This window comes from Periophthalmus magnuspinnatus, chromosome 1, assembly GCF_009829125.3.
Source record: "Periophthalmus magnuspinnatus isolate fPerMag1 chromosome 1, fPerMag1.2.pri, whole genome shotgun sequence".
Classification (NCBI taxonomy): domain Eukaryota; kingdom Metazoa; phylum Chordata; class Actinopteri; order Gobiiformes; family Gobiidae; genus Periophthalmus; species Periophthalmus magnuspinnatus.
The window spans coordinates 11,401,106-11,419,263 of NC_047126.1; the positions used below are offsets into that span (position 1 = coordinate 11,401,106).

At 38.7% G+C, this 18,158-nt stretch overlaps 3 protein-coding genes across 3 annotated transcripts; all 3 read right to left on the reverse strand.

Annotated features, from left to right (window-relative positions):
* Positions 1-616: 616 nt before the first annotated feature.
* Positions 617-5,776, reverse strand: pcyt2 (phosphate cytidylyltransferase 2, ethanolamine). The gene is made up of 12 exons (XM_033966298.2): positions 5,475-5,776; positions 4,534-4,622; positions 4,115-4,276; positions 3,881-4,032; positions 3,761-3,802; positions 3,522-3,660; positions 3,342-3,424; positions 2,971-3,048; positions 2,642-2,707; positions 2,302-2,367; positions 2,127-2,215; positions 617-1,902 (listed from the first exon to the last, which is right to left on the reverse strand). Exons 1-12 carry the CDS (start codon positions 5,600-5,602, stop codon positions 1,785-1,787), a joined length of 1,212 nt encoding a protein of 403 aa, XP_033822189.1. The 5' UTR covers positions 5,603-5,776; the 3' UTR covers positions 617-1,784.
* A 243-nt stretch (positions 5,777-6,019) lies between these two features.
* Positions 6,020-9,018, reverse strand: sirt7 (sirtuin 7). The gene is made up of 10 exons (XM_033968634.2): positions 8,824-9,018; positions 8,557-8,694; positions 8,329-8,433; positions 8,180-8,250; positions 8,035-8,107; positions 7,861-7,959; positions 7,559-7,795; positions 7,412-7,492; positions 7,182-7,288; positions 6,020-7,112 (listed from the first exon to the last, which is right to left on the reverse strand). The coding sequence occupies exons 1-10, from the start codon at positions 8,926-8,928 to the stop codon at positions 7,043-7,045; spliced, it is 1,086 nt and encodes a 361-aa protein (XP_033824525.1). The 5' UTR covers positions 8,929-9,018; the 3' UTR covers positions 6,020-7,042.
* Positions 9,019-9,869: 851 nt separating this feature from the next.
* On the reverse strand, positions 9,870-16,728 carry si:ch73-100l22.3 (uncharacterized). The gene is made up of 10 exons (XM_033972127.2): positions 16,320-16,728; positions 15,992-16,117; positions 13,669-15,865; positions 13,066-13,193; positions 11,572-11,673; positions 11,003-11,122; positions 10,801-10,899; positions 10,584-10,700; positions 10,319-10,401; positions 9,870-10,115 (listed from the first exon to the last, which is right to left on the reverse strand). The coding sequence occupies exons 1-10, from the start codon at positions 16,443-16,445 to the stop codon at positions 9,956-9,958; spliced, it is 3,258 nt and encodes a 1,085-aa protein (XP_033828018.2). The 5' UTR covers positions 16,446-16,728; the 3' UTR covers positions 9,870-9,955.
* Positions 16,729-18,158: the final 1,430 nt, after the last annotated feature.

Consider the following 18,158-nt stretch of genomic DNA (forward strand, 5'->3'; position numbering starts at 1 on the left):
TGATAGCCCCAGTTCCTGTTTTATGGAGTGCATTACCGACAGTAGGCCTAATAGTAGCCTAATGTCCCACTACTATTTATAGGAAGTGCAATTCTTGAAGATTAAATTATTGTTTCTCTTTCAAAACGAGTTGGTACGCTGCACCACGATCTGGCCTAATGTAATTATGGGTACAAGTGGGATAACCAGCACTACAGGATACTAGAATAATAGGATCAGCAATAGTGCAGTTGCCTTTAATTAGTTGCCCAAAACAAAACAAAGGCAATTGGTTTCCTTCCATATATATATATATATATATATATATATATATATATATATATATATATATATATAATTTTTTATATTTTTTTTTTCATATGATAGGGTTCTCCCACATGTACAGTATGGACTCTGTACCCAAGACAGCCTATTTTATACAAGTTGCAGTTTTTGCTTCATTATGAGAACAGGAGCAGACTCAGATGGGACAGTGAAGTTGATGACCTCATTTCAAAGGCAGTGAACCGTGACTTTCTGTTGACCCAACAAAGAGCTCAGATGTACACAGAAACCAAGGCCTCCCTCACAGACATGCATTAATAAAAAGAAAACTATATAAATATATATAAATAGGTACATTTGTCATATTAGATATTTATTTGTTAAAAAGGATTTCTCAAGTTGACAATTACAAAGCTGTGAAAATTCCTGCACTGTATTATGTAGCCACCAAAACGCATATAAACATACATATTGCCCATCTGAAACAATAGACAGAAGAGGCATACATAACTGTGTAAAGGATTTAGAAAGATTTTAACTGAGTTATTTGTGCATCTTTATAATGGTTATATATATAATAAACACTATTTTTGCACAGGGTTTGGTAGATTTTACTGCAGATACATTGTTGGATATAATAATTGCTTCCCCTATAATCCTATAATGAACCTCGGTACCAGGACATCTTGAAATTTTGAAACACTATATCGTTTACATTGCAAGTATCAAGAATTCCTAATTTAACTGTTTTTACATGTGGGCAGATTTCGTGTAATTTTTGCACATACACGAATACTTAAGCACAGAACCGTAGATATTCACATAAGAGTTTTAAAGACAATTAACAATGGGTCCCACATCTTTTCAGATTGTCTGTATTACACCTGCACACCTCAATAATATGACATAACAGTCCAGTGGTTTAAATAAAAAAAAAAAAAAAAAAACACACAGCCCAGAAGTTACAATTTTAGGAAATAGGCACTACTGTCATTCAGAGCATTCACACACGCATCTCTCTCTCTGTCATACTCCTGGTGCAAATTTAGCTAGATTAAGTTAAAAGCAGAATTCAACTTCACTGATGTCAGCAATGACATAAGAAACAGTGCAGTTTATAAAAGCCCACATCCACCCACAGTGATAACGCCTCTATGACAACAAAAAATAGATTTTAAGTTTAAAATCTAAAGAAAACACAAACCTAACATATTTTGTCAATAAGTTATGGATAGTTAAAACATATTATTTTGCATTTAAAATAACATGTGAGTTAATTAAACCAATAAATGGTTTAGGAGTTCAAACTTGTTAATACTTGTTGATATATGTTAAAATGCTTTAAAATAGATCTATTTCATGTACACAAGGGCTGAAACAAACTAACAGAAGAGGTGTGTAGCCAAATATTGGACTGGCCATCTCATACATTCATGGTGAGTACGGGACAACATGGCTCCTCCAGGTTTGTCCCATGTAAAGCTACAAGTACTAGTGTTTAAACAAGAGGTACAATTTTTCTACTGAGCAGCTTGTGCTGTGGCTGTTCCCTGCTCTTGAGCCTCTCTCTTCTTCATAGCCTCAATCACAGCCATCTCTTTGGCTTCCTTCTTCTCATTTCGAGCTTCATACTGCAGCCTGGGAACAAAATATTAAAAGATTAAATCTTATATTATGATTATTTATGTTTGAATTTGTTTGTATTGTGATTTTAATAAACTTTCTTATTCAGTAAAGCACTTTGAATTACTTTTACAATTAAACTTGCCTTACCTATATAATGGTAAAACTTCAGCTTGATTTTTTAAACATTTTTGGCATTGCTAGGAATGATGGAAATACATAATACATAATTAACACACCTGTTTTCAATAATCCTCTGGACAATGTCGTCGGTGGTGAGATTGTTCCCACTGTCAACAGTCCTGAAGATGCCTCTCTTCTTTGGTTCCTGCAGAAGAATAAAGTATAAGTCATGAAAATATATATTTATGAATATGAAGAACAAGCAGAACAAATAGTTTTGATGATACTCACAGCATAGGGATCTGATCCATCTTTGTCTGGAAACACTTCTGTCTTACCGTGACAAACCAAATCTACCTAAAAAATTATAAGTAACTTGATTTAATGTAACCCCCGTCTCTTTATACCTGATATATAAACTTTTAAGTTGGGATCCCACATTTTGGTAAAATATGAAATGAAAAATGTCCACCAGAGGGCAGTATAAGAAAGCCTTACAAAGTTAGTTTCCACTTTTCCTTATCTATTGAGAGACATTAAGGAAGCAGACTGTAGCTGGCAAGAACCTAACAAAATTTCCAATTGACAGGGTAGTGACTTAATTTACAGATAAACTGAATTTAAAGCTTACCTTGAAATGATCCAACAAGTCTTTTCCGACTGCATAAGGTGCTCCAATCACCACCTCTGACACATACTGAAAAGAAATGGGAAAATAATGAACCAATGATGCCTTTTGTGTACAAAAATGTGATTGCTACACCTTAATGTTGTTAAATGAATAAACAAAGTGGTGTCATAATATGGCAATGAGGTGTTGGTGTAATGTCCTTGGATGTGAGGGCACAGAGTCTCATTGTTGCAGGCTGATAGCTGACCAGCAGGAATGGACAGAGGCATAGAGCCAAGATGAGTTCACAGTGCTGAAACTTCCCACTGTGAGCATGTGTTTGAACTCACCCTACAGGCCAGCACACTCAGCGTTCGCTCGTGGATGTTCATGATTGGATAATTCTTGCCCTTGTACCGGTTCACTTCCTGCAAAGAAAACAGAGGAAAGACATAACAGTTTTTTTGCATTTAGAAATACTGTTAAACTCTTGCTTCATCAGCTGTTTGTTTTTATGTTCAATTTTTATGTGATATTTTCAGAATGGGTTTGCAATGAACCAAGGACAAAGGAGTAATTTGGGTGTTTCTTAGTTCATTAACAATTCTAATATGTCCAAGGCCTTTGTTCATACTTATCCTCAAATAAAACTAAACAAAAAAAAAGTAAGTGGAGAACCATATACTGCGACATTAAATAATTAATGGTGATGTACTCGTACCTGGTCAAAGTGCAGTCCTACAATGACATAGGGCTTCTCTGCTTGTTTATAAACCATTTCTAAGAAGTCGACATGGCCAATATCTACACGGAACATACTGTTAAGGCAAAAGCTGATATACAGCACAGCTTGGATATGACGCCATCTTAGTCATGTTTTCTTTGTTGTTGATAAGGATACGAAAGAGATCGAAAGCCCCAGCTACATAGATAATTGTGTCTCCGGGCTGTGGCTCCTTTCCTGAGGCAAACTGGATGATTTTCTGTGACGTCTGGAGGAACTGGGAAACTCCTGTCCATGGACTGTGTCCTTTGGGACCCTTCAACATAGAAAAAGCATTCAAACATTCATACAAAACCATTCAAAAATTAACAACAGCAAGGAGGGCTGAGAGCTAAAGCTTGTCATTTTATTCATACCTTTCCGAAGTTGTCTGTATGCGTTTGATAATCTGGGTTACTCTGAAAGTCAAAAGGGCAAATGTGAACAAAGCACAGGACAAAAATAATATCCAGTATGCACAACCAAATAGATCTTACCATGTTACTGTGATGGGCTTTGGTCATTAAAAGCATGCGCCCCACCAGGTCAGTGGTGGAGACCCCCTGAGTGCGCTTACACTCTTTGTACCGCCCCTCATGCTTCACCTCTTCATATGTGTCTTTACCATCTACTGTGAGGGTGATGTCATCTAGCAAATAAACATAATATAAATATAAATAACCTAAAATACAAATATGATGAAATAGGAGTGGAACAGATCAAAGACTCACCTCCATGCACACAGTAGTCACAGTTGTATTTGTCAAGGGTCTCCAGGGTGGTCACATAAGGCGCTCCTTCAACTATTTCATCCACCCATTTTATGGCGCGCACCATCTTGTACCGCTCCTCTTGTGTGAACACAGGGGGTCCTTTGTGTTTTGAGATTTCGGCTTCAAAGAAGAGAAATAAGTTATGCATTATATGGCTCTCAGGAATGCACATTATAAAAAGATGATGAGGTAAGTGTTCTGAGCTCTCAGGAGAGAGACTCTGCAGGTATGTTTTTTATGACTGCACATAATATTGTTAGAATAAAATAAACCAAATTTAGAATCTTTATGATAAGGGGTTGCACTTCATGACAAGTTGGTATCCTTTTATCATGTAGAAAAATTAAAAAGGAAAATAGATAGTGATCTGTTCTCACCATCAGTGTGTACTCCGACTATGAGGTAATCACCCATGCCTTTCGCTTGGCGAAGCTGGTTGGAGTGGCCGTAGTGAACCATGTCATAACTGTTCAGAAGAAGACAGTCAAATAAAAACACACACATAAATACATTGCAATACTTATCCTGCAATTAATTTTATTACTTGATATCATGTCATATCATCATCGTGTACATATACTGTAGCCTGTTGTTCAGCCATTCATTTATACAGAAAACAACAAAAACAAATGCAGGAAATCGGCAACACACTAAAGGTCACTGGAGGAAAGGTAAGGGGAGGTGCACTGTTAAACTCACTTTATTCTTCATTCCTCATTCGTTGTAATAGTAATTAACAATGTACTAAGTTTTATTCTGATCGAAAATAAGGCTAAATAATAAAGTCCATTTTAACAATTACTTACAAGTCCATATCCCACTTGACTGACAAAACAAGTTACTGAAAAATGTTCTGCATCTTACACATCGGCACCAAAAGGAAACGTTTTTTTCATATTTTTGATTTATTTTGCACTTCTCCTTTCCTATTTTTATGCTGTAGCCCAAACTATCCAAAACATTGCTCAATGACTTTTTATTGCAAGGCTGGTTGACCATTTCAGTTATTTATAACCAACACATGAGGCGACCAGATACATTTGATTCCACGTTTCAGCCGGATAACAAAAGTAACTTCTCTCTTCCTTCTCTGAAACACTTACTTCAGTAGCACTTAATACATAAAAAGATTGTCAGGGGGATTTGAGTGAAAGCCCTCTCAAACCTCCTTAAGCCTAATGTAGATGAAGCTAGCTAGCATTAGCACGTTAGCTCAATGAAAGACTGCTCTCTATCTCGCCTTTTTGAACAGAAATCTAACGTAAAAAACGAGACATTTGGAAATCCTCCATATCAAAATAGAAGACAGCAGACCTACCAGCCATCACACCACAAGCGGACAAGGCGCTTTCTCTTCTCTGGGCTGCACACTGCTCCACCCGGCTTACAGCACCCGGCGTCCCGCATCTGATCGTCGTCGGTGGCGTGGTGTCCGTTTTTGATCATCTTCACGGCTTCAAACAAATAAAAGGGCCACAAATAAGAAAGCGCTGTGGGCGATAGTTGTAAGGGCCGCTGCGTATCTAAATAAAGAGGTATTTTATTTCGCGGATCAATGTGACACGGACAGAGCTCACCGGACAACGCCTCCCGCTTACGTCACATCGCACGAATCGGATCAGGGTGACGTACGAAGGCGTTGCATAATAAGGTCACGTGCCCATTGACCACGCCCCTTACCCCTAACCCGCTTCCCCATGTGTTTTTCCACATTCAAAGTTTAAAAAGTTAAAGATGCATTAAAAAAAATCACTTAAATGTAGCTGATGAAATTTCTATAATATAAATTGAGTGGTTGTACAGGTATTAAATCGGCTGTAATTCAAGTTTTCAAGCAAACGATATTGAAAAATACACCAAGTGGACTAAATTCAACCTTATTTTAATATCAAAACCGTGGTGCCACATTTCCAGCATTGAACTAGCGTTTTCACACATGCTGGTTTTTCAGTAAAGCCTTAATATCTGAAGGCTCAAAGCACCTGAATAGGACACATAATACAGAATCTTCCTGAGATAGTAAATACATCAGTTTGGTGATCCCCCCAAGTATGTGTATTACACGATTAGAAAACAAACAACACAAGTCATTCAGGAGTGAGCACACCTAATTCTGCCTTATTAGCAACAAAGTTGAGATAAAAATGTAAACAATAAACAGGTAAACTAGGTCTTGACCTGAGTAAAGTAACAATGGACTTAGCTAGCATCAGCAGCAATTAAAGATTAAATAATGTTAAAAGCAAAAGATCATTATGGAAAATATAATTTCAACAGTGCAAACATACAAAAGAGAAAAAAAAAATCCAATTATGCATCATTTAAGTAAAGAAAACCTTGAAAAAGAAGCCTTAATCAGCGTCTGTTTAATGATGTTCTAAATCTAAATTAAGCATTGGCCTAATCACCCAATTTCCGCTAATATGACACTGAAAATCCTTCATTGAATAATGGGTGGATTTCTCTGGAATAAACTTTCTACATACTTGGTAAACTCTGCATACAATCTAATGCATGATCATTTTAGTAATATACATCGTAAACAAAGAACAACCCCAAATCCTGAGGTATACTGTGTTTTAGTTGTTACAACGGAGTAACAAATATAAGACCTTTAACACACAACAAAAGAGTCCAGCATCTTCAGTAAACTTAAAATAGCACCTACATGTGCATAACACATTTTGCCTATCCTCCAAGAAAAGAAGGGTTCATTATCGCATTCAAATTGGGTAATTACATATTTTTTTTCTTCCCACATTCTTCCTTTGCGATAACCTCGTCCAAACCAACCTCCTTGAACAGCTGGGGTTTCTGTGGAGACCTTCAGAGTGAGCAGAGAGATGTTTCCTGATGTTCCTTGCTTCTGCAGATGGAGTAATGACTTCACGAGAATGAGTGTTGGCCTCTTCTGGCTGTAAAAGCGTAGCCCAAGTAAAGATGGGGATCCTCCGTCCTAAAAAGAAAACAAGTTTGTATTATTTTAGTCTTTAGAGCAATTACTTGTGTTGTTAATGGGTTTTACCTGTTATAGGGTGGAACATGTATATTTAGCTCCTCCATTAGAAGTTTCATAACGTCATCACATTTGGCATGAATTTTAAGCACTGCCAAATCATCTTTTGGTGTCCACTGTAGCATAAGATAGGCAAATAATGCCTGATCACACGCCATGATGTTCAACTACTTTAACTACATAAATCAGCTACTTTAACTAGTTAAATCTCAAGAGACAAACAAAGGAACAAAGCATACCTGAAGATTGACAATGTACAACTGTGGCCGCTTAGTTGCAGGTTTGTTCATGGACCATAAACATGGATATTTTTTCAGCACCTACAAAAATACAAACATCAACTGTTAATTTGTAATGTTTAATGACAGTTATGAAAGTAAGTCTACCTTTAGACTTGAGCCTAAACAGAGAATGAGATCTGCATTCCTGGCAGCCTGTGCTGCTCCTTCCCAGTTCAGAGGTTGTTCCAGCGTTCCTCGTTCCCCAAAGTGCACAATAGTGTCTATCAGTTCACTTCCGCAGTGGCTACACTTACGCCCTGTGCTGTGTCGGTGAAGTGAAGTCCGTTCAGTAACGTCAAATAAACGCACATACTCCCTTACAGGAGAACATGAGGTACAGACCTAAAACAAAAGATCAAGAAGATATTTAATTCAGTTATAATTCCAAAGGTTCTCAAATGGCATACCTCAATAAACATATTTCCATGGAGCTCAGATAAGGCTTGTCTTGGGAGACCGCTACGCACATGAAGTCCATCACAATTTTGTGACACAACATGTGTAACCTAAAAAAGAAGACATGATTAATGAAGTAAAGGTATATGTACAAACCATTAACCAATCAAGGCTTCATCCCTTACCAGCTTTTCCTTATGCATTGTTTTAATGCACATATGTGTGTATGTCGGCTCTGCTTTGCTAAGATCAGATGAACTGTAAAAAATATTTTAAATAGGCTATATAATAAAATATTTCTGAATATGATTCACACATTAAGTATTGTACCTGATACTCCGCCCTTTCTGCAGCTGTGTCCAAACCCCATTTGGACCCCTGTAGTCTGGGATAGAGGCAGCCTGAAGAAAACAAAAAAAAGTAAGATTAAAAAGTGTTTACAAAGCAGAGATAAAACTTCTTTATATTATTGGACATACTGTGCTTATGCCAGCGCCGGTGTAAACAACCAGGTTTTTTGCTTGTTTAACAGCAAAAGCCAGCTGCCTCACTTTGGATTTCAACTCATCAGCATCATCAAAAACCTGCAGAAATACACATGACGTATGAACGGATCAGGTGCTTTCTTGATGCAGAGAATCACACTTCTCTTTCAGTGTCACAGCAGCACTGATCCAGAGTACTGGCTCAGAGGCTCAGAGGCGTACCTCCTCCTGCTTCCTCTTGAGCACGTTCCTGCGGATCTCCCTCTTACACAGTTCCTCCACCGTGTCCCGGTGCAGCTCCAGCACCGCGGCCTCCTCTTCTGACCGCTCCGCTTCGGGCTTCTTCAAGACCTTTCCTACCTTTATACAAGAAACCAACAAAGCAGAGGAGCTTAAAACAGTCTTCCCTCTCTCTAAATACTATAGTATCAGTTAACAAGCATACTAGGCCAAGCAACCAGCTTTAAATGCCTTAATTCAATGACTTACCAATTTGAAAATCGTCCGTTCCCTTTCTCGTTGTAGTATTTTTGCCTTTTCTAGTGCTTTTCTCTCGGACCGCGAGGAAAAAACAGTGCTTGCCTCTTCTTCCATGGTCCTGCTGCAAAATCAGCTGAGAAACATTTATTCAAAACAACGGCCGACGTGTGCATACCGGAAGTCTGAGGCTCATGGATCACTAGCGTCTCCTGCAGCTGGGAGGCTGAATTGTACTCAAAGATTAATACGTTCCTTTGTTCTTTTTAGAGGACACGTGATATTGCTGCGAGTAATTTTTTTAATTAGGTGGTCTAATATAGGCATTTGTTTATCTTGTATTTAATATCATGTACATTTATTTATTCAATGTAAGGAGACTTCAAAATAACATTTCAACTAACATGTTTTTAAATATTTATTACAAATGTATATATGTATAAATAACATAAAAACATCTTTAACTATAAAAAAATTAAGGCCATGTGCATTTTGGCCTTTTGTTGTTCTATACAAGGGAATACTCTGAGTAACAGTACTAGTACAACAAAAAACTAGAACGGCATATTTCAATAGCACAAGAGGTATAAAATATTTACTGAGGATCAATGTAGTCACACAACTGCTGCTAGGGCAAAACATCTACATAAAAACAGGGAAAAATATTCAGTAGTGTATTTTTGTAAGAATATGCAGGTCATATCGGTAAAAAAAAATAAAAAAATTACCCAGTAAAAATGACTTTACATAAAGGATTAAATCTAAAAATGTAAGTCTTGAAATATAACATATTTTTCAAGTTGGCTTAGTTTGGTTTTTGGTTTGGTTTTTCAAAAAGTCCCAAGCAAAACATCTTCTTTGCTATATTCTTGACAGATCCCCAAATGACAGGAAACAGGAGACATGCACATTACCTCTAAGTCACCTCAGTGCTGCTTGATCCTTAGTTGTACTCACAGTGAAACTATCACATTTGGTGGAAATAGTGAAACACTGACAGCACTGGAAATGGAGCAATGATATACAGCAATAGGGATACCACTGTGTCAGTTTTGGGGTTTTGAACTCCTCTAAAATGTAAAGATATTCATGTAATCGCTAGAGGTCTTATTAGGATCCCACAGTGGGGCCAATTAGAGGGGTGTCATCGGGGTCTGGAGGTGTAAGTGCTCTTGGGGACCCTCTGAGGATTTGTTCTGTACTGTCCTCCCTGTGACTCTAATGGCTGCTGAGTGGAGAATCCAGGCTTGTGCCGAGACCTCATGCTAGCTCCCCGGTGCCTCTCCGCTGTCTTCTTCTGGATCCTAGTGAGAAAAGGAAAGAGCTTCAAGCCAATGACATTCTGGCACTATCCAAAAGAAAAAAATCTGTGGCCTGCGGTATGAGAATTATAATTTTCTTCAAATTAAGATGAATTTTGCTACTGTGACTGTTTGCAATGCTACAGGAAACTTTTCTTTATAGAAGTTGGGCAAAAAGCAGCAAAAGTACAGTCAGTCAGGCTTACATCAAACCTCTCTTTCTCTCTAGTGACTTCTGTGTCGCAGCAGACAATGAATTCTTTCCTCTATGTGGGCCTCCAGATCCATTCTGAAATGATAATACCCAAACGTGATAAATTGTAATTGTCTACATACTATTGGCAAATATGTATATCACATAAGACAGTACAAATATCAATACCAGTGAATGGTTTAAAGACACTTTTTCTCAATCAATTTTCTAAATGTACAGAATGAGTGTAACAGCTAATTTTATTAAAATATTTTTACTTGTCGCTTAAGCTCCCTTTCCCGGGCCAGATCTCGGTCGATGCTGATCAGCTGCATCCTCTCTCTAGTTGCTAGACTGAAGAAGATATCATGGATCTCATATCGTGTGGCACGAAGCTTAAGATACAGTTAAAAACAGGCAACATCAGGTCACGAGATTTTTCTGTTTGACCACTGCAACTCAATAAAACAGATGAGTGAAATAAAACCATCTTACCTGTAAAGTTACTCTCTCTTGCAACATAAGGTCTTGTCTGGAGGGAGGTCCTTTGTTAGGGCTATGCTTCTGAAAAGCCTGTAAAAACTGATATGTATCCTTTTGGGGGGAAAAAAAAACATGCTATTGTAATAAATGTATTAGTATGTTGGTTAGATAAAAGATAAAGATAAAGAACACTTAACTTGTTTCTACTACTTACCCTGACGGTGCGAACCAGCTGTGCTACTCTCTCAGTCTTCAGCAGCCTGCGTGTCAGAAAGCCCTTTGCGACTGCGGACAGCAGGTGGCGGTAGTGCTCCGGGAGCGGGAGAGAGGAGGGCTGTGGGTGAATAATGAGGACCAGAGGGGAAGAGAGAGGAGAATGCTAATACCATCAATGACATCCAATTAATTTCCTGCAAAGATTCTCAAGGTCCTTTGTTGGCATCTGTTTAGGGCATCAATGGAAGCAGCCGTACAGTTCATCATTTTAATAGGATATAATAAGCTGAATAATAAGCAGGCGATGTGCTTTTCCCTCACTTGTTGATTGTACCAGTGTAGTGCTAAAAGGGCATGGCTGTTGGACAATGTGGTAATGAAGCTGTCATAGCGGGACATAGCAACAGTAGATAATATGAATTACAAAGACAAAACCAAAACTGGAGTATTTTTTTTTTATCTGGGCAAATTAACCTGCAGATGGTGAATACAAATCCTATGAATACAAGGGTAAAGGGGTCAAATTAGTGCATTACTGGCATGAGTGAATGAATGTGATGCAAATACCTGGGAGAGAGTCGGAAAGGTCACTGTGTCCCCAAGACGTGAGGTGGACATGGAACAGGGCAAGGACATGCTCTGAAGAAGATGGTAACGTGCCGCCAACGTCTAAAAGAAACAGATATACAAGAGTAATCTAAGGAGCAATGGATGTGTGCACAGGCAAGCATGCGTACATTTGGGAGCAGGCAAGGTTGAAAAATATTGAATCGGAAAGGATGGCAAATGAGGCAGGAGGAAAAAATTAATTGAGGGTAGAGAGAAAGAGAGATGGGGCAGGAGACGCAGGAGAGAAGCAAAAGGATGACAGGGAGGGATGGCGGAAATTAATACAGCCATGGAGTAAAAATGAGTGTGGAAAAGGTATGAGACAAAACAAAGAGGAGGACGAGAAAAGAGGGCAGAAAAACGGAAGAACCATTAGTGGTGGCACACGGCGGGACGATCTGGCACTTAACCACAGCCGCTCATGAATTAAACAAATTATCCTTTTTTTCTGTGTCAATTCCCCTGGTTCCACTCCTCCTGTGACCACTGAGGGCACCGCTTGGGCTCTCATCACACCTCAGATGATGGAGTGGAGTCAAAAAGGAAGTCTTTTTTCCAACAGCTTATGTTAATTATATTGTTGTTAGGATACATTAATTAAACAGAGACAGCGATTAATAGGGCAAGGACACTAGCCAAGAACAAATACAGACACGAGCCTAAGAAACCAGGACAAGCTGCCAAAGCAAAGCACGTGTCCTTGAAGTATTGCACACACACACACACACACTCAAGCACCAGAGCAGGCGACCATGCCAGCTTGACTCTTAGGATGTAATGAAACATTTATGGTGGAATCGCTGTGCTTTCCTTTATCACTGGGGAGAGTCTGAAGGTCCCTTGTAATGAACAGATGTCTGTAGTCTGCCCACGACCCAGGTCTCCAACCACATATCAACAGGTATGGCCGCCATATGTGTGTATATATTATATTAATGGGTAAAGTAACAATAGTGATAGCGCTGCATGTACCAACCTTTCTCCGTCTCGCTTAAAACCAAAAATCGGGAACACTGGGCTCAACATTAATTTTTAATTTCTTGCTCGTAGGTGACTTTTGGTGGTGTCAAAGCGATGCGGAGTGAATTATAGCGGCTGTACAGGAAAGATGTAGTGCTTCATCTGTACTCCAGGATGATGCAATCTAATGCAAAAAGGTGGCAAGAGGGACAGTGGACTGCAGTGTTTTACTTAACGTCTCCTCCGACTCTTACAGGGCGTGCCATTGTTCGCTTAAAGATATCTTGTTTTTGAAGGATGGACATAAAACTGGCAGCTGACAAGATAACCTGTAATTTTTTCTTGTCCTCCAGTGTACAGTGATTGGACCCTAACACTTTTATATGGACTTGAGATCACCACAAAGAGTAATGGCCGGTGTCTCTTTATGGGTTGATTAATGAGAATAAAAAATAATAAGTCAAAGGGAAATATTTGAGTTCATTAGGGCACCTGTAGTAGTTGTTCCTGTTGCTGTTGGTGCTCCTCCTCAAGCGCTCTGAGCTGTGCCGCATGGATCTGTCTCAGTCGCTCCTGTCTTTCTTTCACACTGCCGAGGCCTTCGTGCCACCGCGTTGCAGCTACACATCAATGAACACAACACACAGTCAGAAATGAAGATTAATGACTGTTTTCTCTGGTTGCTGTGAGAAATTTATCATCTGACACAGCCCATACATATGAGGCGTGATTATGACATCATGACAACCAAAAGTAAAACCAAGTCACTTTTTTAGTTTATCACAAAGCAAATGTTTACACACAGTAGTCGAGGTACAAGAAATGTTGACATATAATGAAGGAAAGAAAGAAAATAAATGATGCAAAACTTCAATGTTTAGTTCACTGATAGAATTATGGAGAGGATATTACTAATTTTTACTTTTTAATTCTTTAATTTTTAAATGCTAGGATTGAAATGGGGACGACCTTTGAGAATTTCAAAGATGCTTCTAACACTTAATAAAGTTTGAATTCTGCGCAGACTTCAACGGCTACTATTAGATATCACTACAATTTTGTGAAGTGCACGGCTTTAAACGGCTCTTTACTGACCTTTTGGAGTGCTGGAGTTGAGTCTACTTCCTGCTTGCTCATCTCCTCTCTCCTGGGCAACTTCTGTCATCTGGAGCCTACGTTTCACCTTTAACCCTACGCCCTGACCTTCACCTCCAGTCTCCGTGGTCATGTGCTTCTCTTCGTGCCTTTGAGGTCCATTCACACTGTGAAGCCACAACTCAGACGGAGTGTCCACATCATAGGACTGGTTCAAAGATGTGCAGATAGAGTCGTGACCTAAATCCGAACCAAATTTCACGGAATGGTTACTTGTATTGGACAATATAGAGACGTTATTCCTGGTCGTGGCTTCTGGGAGACATGTTCGGAATACATCGGGAATGCGTGTTCTCTGTGCCGTAGACAGGGTAGATTTGACAAATGGTTGCCTTCTACTATTCTGTGCATGGATCTGTCTTGTGTGATCTTTCTCTCTACTGGTCATCATAGTCGTAACAGGTTGTTGTAAATCAACTGTTTCTGACTCTGTAAGTGAAGTTTTGCCATCACTTCTTTTAAGGCTGTCTGGTGATAGGCTCTTCTGTGACAGGCAAACGTTACCCAACCAACAAACTGAATCGTTCTGGCTTATCTGCGTCTGCTGACTCTCACTTTGGCTGCTACTTTTATCCACGTTCTCTGTCAGCGTGCACTCCAAATCTGAGATCAGCACTTTGAGGCCAGATAGGTTGAACTCCAACTGATCTATGTGCTGTGAACTCTTGACTAAAACACTTGTTACATCACTCTCCACGACATTGAGGGGTGAAGTTCGGCTTTTACTTCCTTCAACCTTGTCATCCTTTATGGATGTATTGATCACTGACTCATCTTGAGAGATCTTATCAAATGGTGGAGAGTGGCTTTTAGCTTTGTAGGGTACAGGACTCCTACAAAAGTTCAGGGCTGGGATGTTGTGATATTTCTTGACATCGTTAAAAGCTCGGGGGGAAGTATTGGCACTGCAGTTGCTAGTTTTGCTCATGTTTTCCATCCATATTGGCATCGGCAAGGCGACATTTCTAGGCCCACTTGTGTTTATCCAATTATTTATTCTAATTGAGTCATAGCTGTCACTGTTAGGATTTAGAACACAGTCTTGTGTTTGCTTATCAATTGTTAAGTGTGATTCGTCAAAGATGTCAGTTTTCCTATCACTTTCATAGGATCTCTTCAGTGATTGGTCCACAATGGAACTATGGGTATTATTCCTCTCCTGGTTCTTCCTTGGCTCTGTCCCTTTGGTGTGCCACTCATCATTCTCTTTATCAGATAGGCTCTGCTCCTCTGACTTTGGCTGATCTTGAGCTCTGTCCTGAATTTTAGCGCTTTTGGCCTGACTCCGAAGCATGCGCTGACGCTGGCGATAGTCCTGAGATTTTTTCAGTAAAGCCTGGAGACTCATTCGATAAGGCACTTCTGAAGGCGCTGAGTCCTCATCTGTCTCCGTTGTTTCATTGAGTTGAGGGTGAATTTCTGTGAGACATTTAGGTGCTGGTGGATCCTTTTTTGGGTCTGTAAGTTCATACTTTAACTCTACTTCTTGATCATTTTCGCTCTGACTACCTAAATGTGAAGTTTCTGTTTGCACTGAATAAACACCACAGGACTGTTCTGCTGAACTGGGATTTATATAAGAGGTGCTTTGGGGATTTTCAGCTTTTAAATCAATACCAAAAGGTGACTCTTGACCACTCCTTTCCAACTCTTCTCCATCAACTGGCGGATAGTTGATAATATCAGGCATCTTTTTAACTGTATCTGATGAGTTATGGATTAAAAAGCCTTCAATTCGGTCTTCTCCTGAATGGAAAATATCCTCTTTTTGACTAACAATGGCACTGATGGTGTTTTCTACATTCGTGTAACTATGATAACCTGAAGATAATTGGTGGAAGTAGCTCTTAAATGAACTGGAATCTACAGCTGTATCACTGGCTTCCGGGAAATTATGGCTTATTTCACTATAACTTGTTTGAGGCGATGAATGAGAGATCAAAAGGGCACTGCAGGTGGTTGATCTGAGCGGATGGAGACTCTCCTGGACCATTTCTCTTGTTTTAAAAGGTGGGGAGAGACTTTTCTTTGTAAAGGTGTTTTGTGACAAGGGTCCACTGATTCTGTCAATGGATGTTGCTTGAATGTCAATATCTGATTCTTTGAGGAGCTCTTCTAGCGTTGGCGTTTTTCTTATCTGAAATACAATTTACACATTATTACATACTTACTTGCAGTAGCAGTGTAATAATATGGTAATAATCAAATAAAAATATCTGTTCATTGTAATTCATACAAAAACAACTGTTTTTTTTTTACTTACATGAACACTCTGAAGAATGGTTTGGACATAGGACATTCTTGAATCATCTTTGCGCTTCCTGTTTTCAGCAGCTTTTTGAGCAGCCTTTTTGAGTCTGCCCATCTCCTCCCTCTGTGTCCCTGAAAGCTGTTATCAGCACACAACACGCTTTTACTTGGAAGATTCATAGTAGCTACAACTTCAAAACCACAAATATACGCACATCCAATACCTATAAATAGTACTAAATATCAAAGTCATAAGTATTAGCCCCTAAGATAGTCCTAAGAAAGCAAGCAAAGATAGACAAGTGAATGTATGTTTAGTGCTTACGAAAATACAGGCCTACCAGAGGAGGAAGGATAGGTCGACCATGGAAGCAAATAAGGGATGATTTTGGTTTGTCCTCATCCACATCTTTAGTCTTCTTTAGCCGAGACAAATGGAAGTCTACAAACTTCTCGTAGTCCTCCATGAAACTTCATTCACACAAAATGACAGAACTTACAATGGTTGCTATGGTAAAGTATGTTGCTAGCTAATGTCGTTGTTAGCTGTCAACGAGCTAGCTAATAACGTAGCGTAAACTTTATAAGGCAATCTCTCATTCTATGCGTCAAAAACTTTGACTTTGGCGCGGGAGTGTAAACATAAAAATATAAATTCATCAGTAGTTAAGGTATAAAACAGTTATGTCTACCAAGCTCTGTCTCCTCGGTTTGGATCAATGTTTACATTTTACCCGCCTCTCTTCCCTCAGCAACCGACGGTTCACGCAGACGCAGCCCGTGGAGATGTGCGCAAAACACGGACTGGAGTCTCAGAGGAGATGACACAAAATGGTTATTCTTAAAAAGTAATACATTAGGCGTAGTGCTTTGGCGAATTCCAAACCAGCAAATTATGTGATTTCAGAAATGTGTGTCGACTGTACCAAGTTAATAGCTAACCAAAACTAACAAAATACACGTTATACATGTCAACTTTCAGTCTGCCAAGGAGCAGACTGATGCCATGCTGCCAAAGGGACTTGAGCTTCTTCCCCTGAGGTATGCTGTTGTGTTTCTCCAACTAGGGGCACATTTGGTCACAGCATTTTTTGGAAAATGAAACACATTTTCTAGGTATTTCAATATGCTGTGATTCCATATACGATGTACAATAACTTTCTGATAGTGGTGGTAAATGTTTTCAAGTAGGCTTATTATAGGGCCTACTATTTTTGTCATTTTATAACAACATTTTGAAGAACACTTCAAAAAAGCTTTTTGATATAAAAACACTGTATGATCTATGTTTACAAAAGATGTTTTTAATCTTCACAGAAGATGTACAAGAACATGTCTTATATTTAGATTTTTTTATTATTATTTTTTTTTTAATGTTTTATCATCTTTTTAGGTGTCAAACACCTTGAGCTTGTATTTCTGATATCTTTCAATTTAACTTTTACATGTGAAATCACGATTTTAGCAATTTCAGAAATCTATTTTCTATTTATATTTAATAGCCCAAATTTTACATATGCAAATTTATGTTGACGTCGCTCTGATTTTATGATGTTTTTCATCAAAGATATGCACTGTGATGGGAGTGGTATTGCATCACGGAAATGGCAAGATGTAAATTTCAAATGGGATTCTCCATTCATTCACCAGGTATAACAATGTTGTTGTTTTTTTTTATCATAAATACTGAAATTCTTTTTTCTTTATTTCACATGTAATTTTATGAGGTCACTCTTTTGTAAAGAAGAAAAGTTTCAATTTGTGTAATTTATTACTGCTTTTTGTCATTTATGTCACAATAGGAAAGACAAAACTGTGTTGGAAATGGACTTATGGAAATGATGAATTGTTACTATTTCTTTAAAAATCTCAAAAATATGACCATGATTACCTCAGTTTTCAGCTTTAGCACTTAATGTACTCAAATCTGTCAGTTTAAATATTGTTTTTCTCAATATGTCTAGATTTAACAGAAATATGAGCTCTTTGGAAATGACGTTAAATACATAGTCTTAGACTTTGTCACCTTTGACTTTGTGGCTTTGATTTTTGCAGCTCATGCTGCAGCCTTGATTATACCAGCCCAGCTGTGGATGCAAGTGTTATAAAGAAACTGTAGAGTTACACTTTGTAGTATGTGGTGGAAATAACACAAAACCTTGGGACAGGTATTCTTTCAG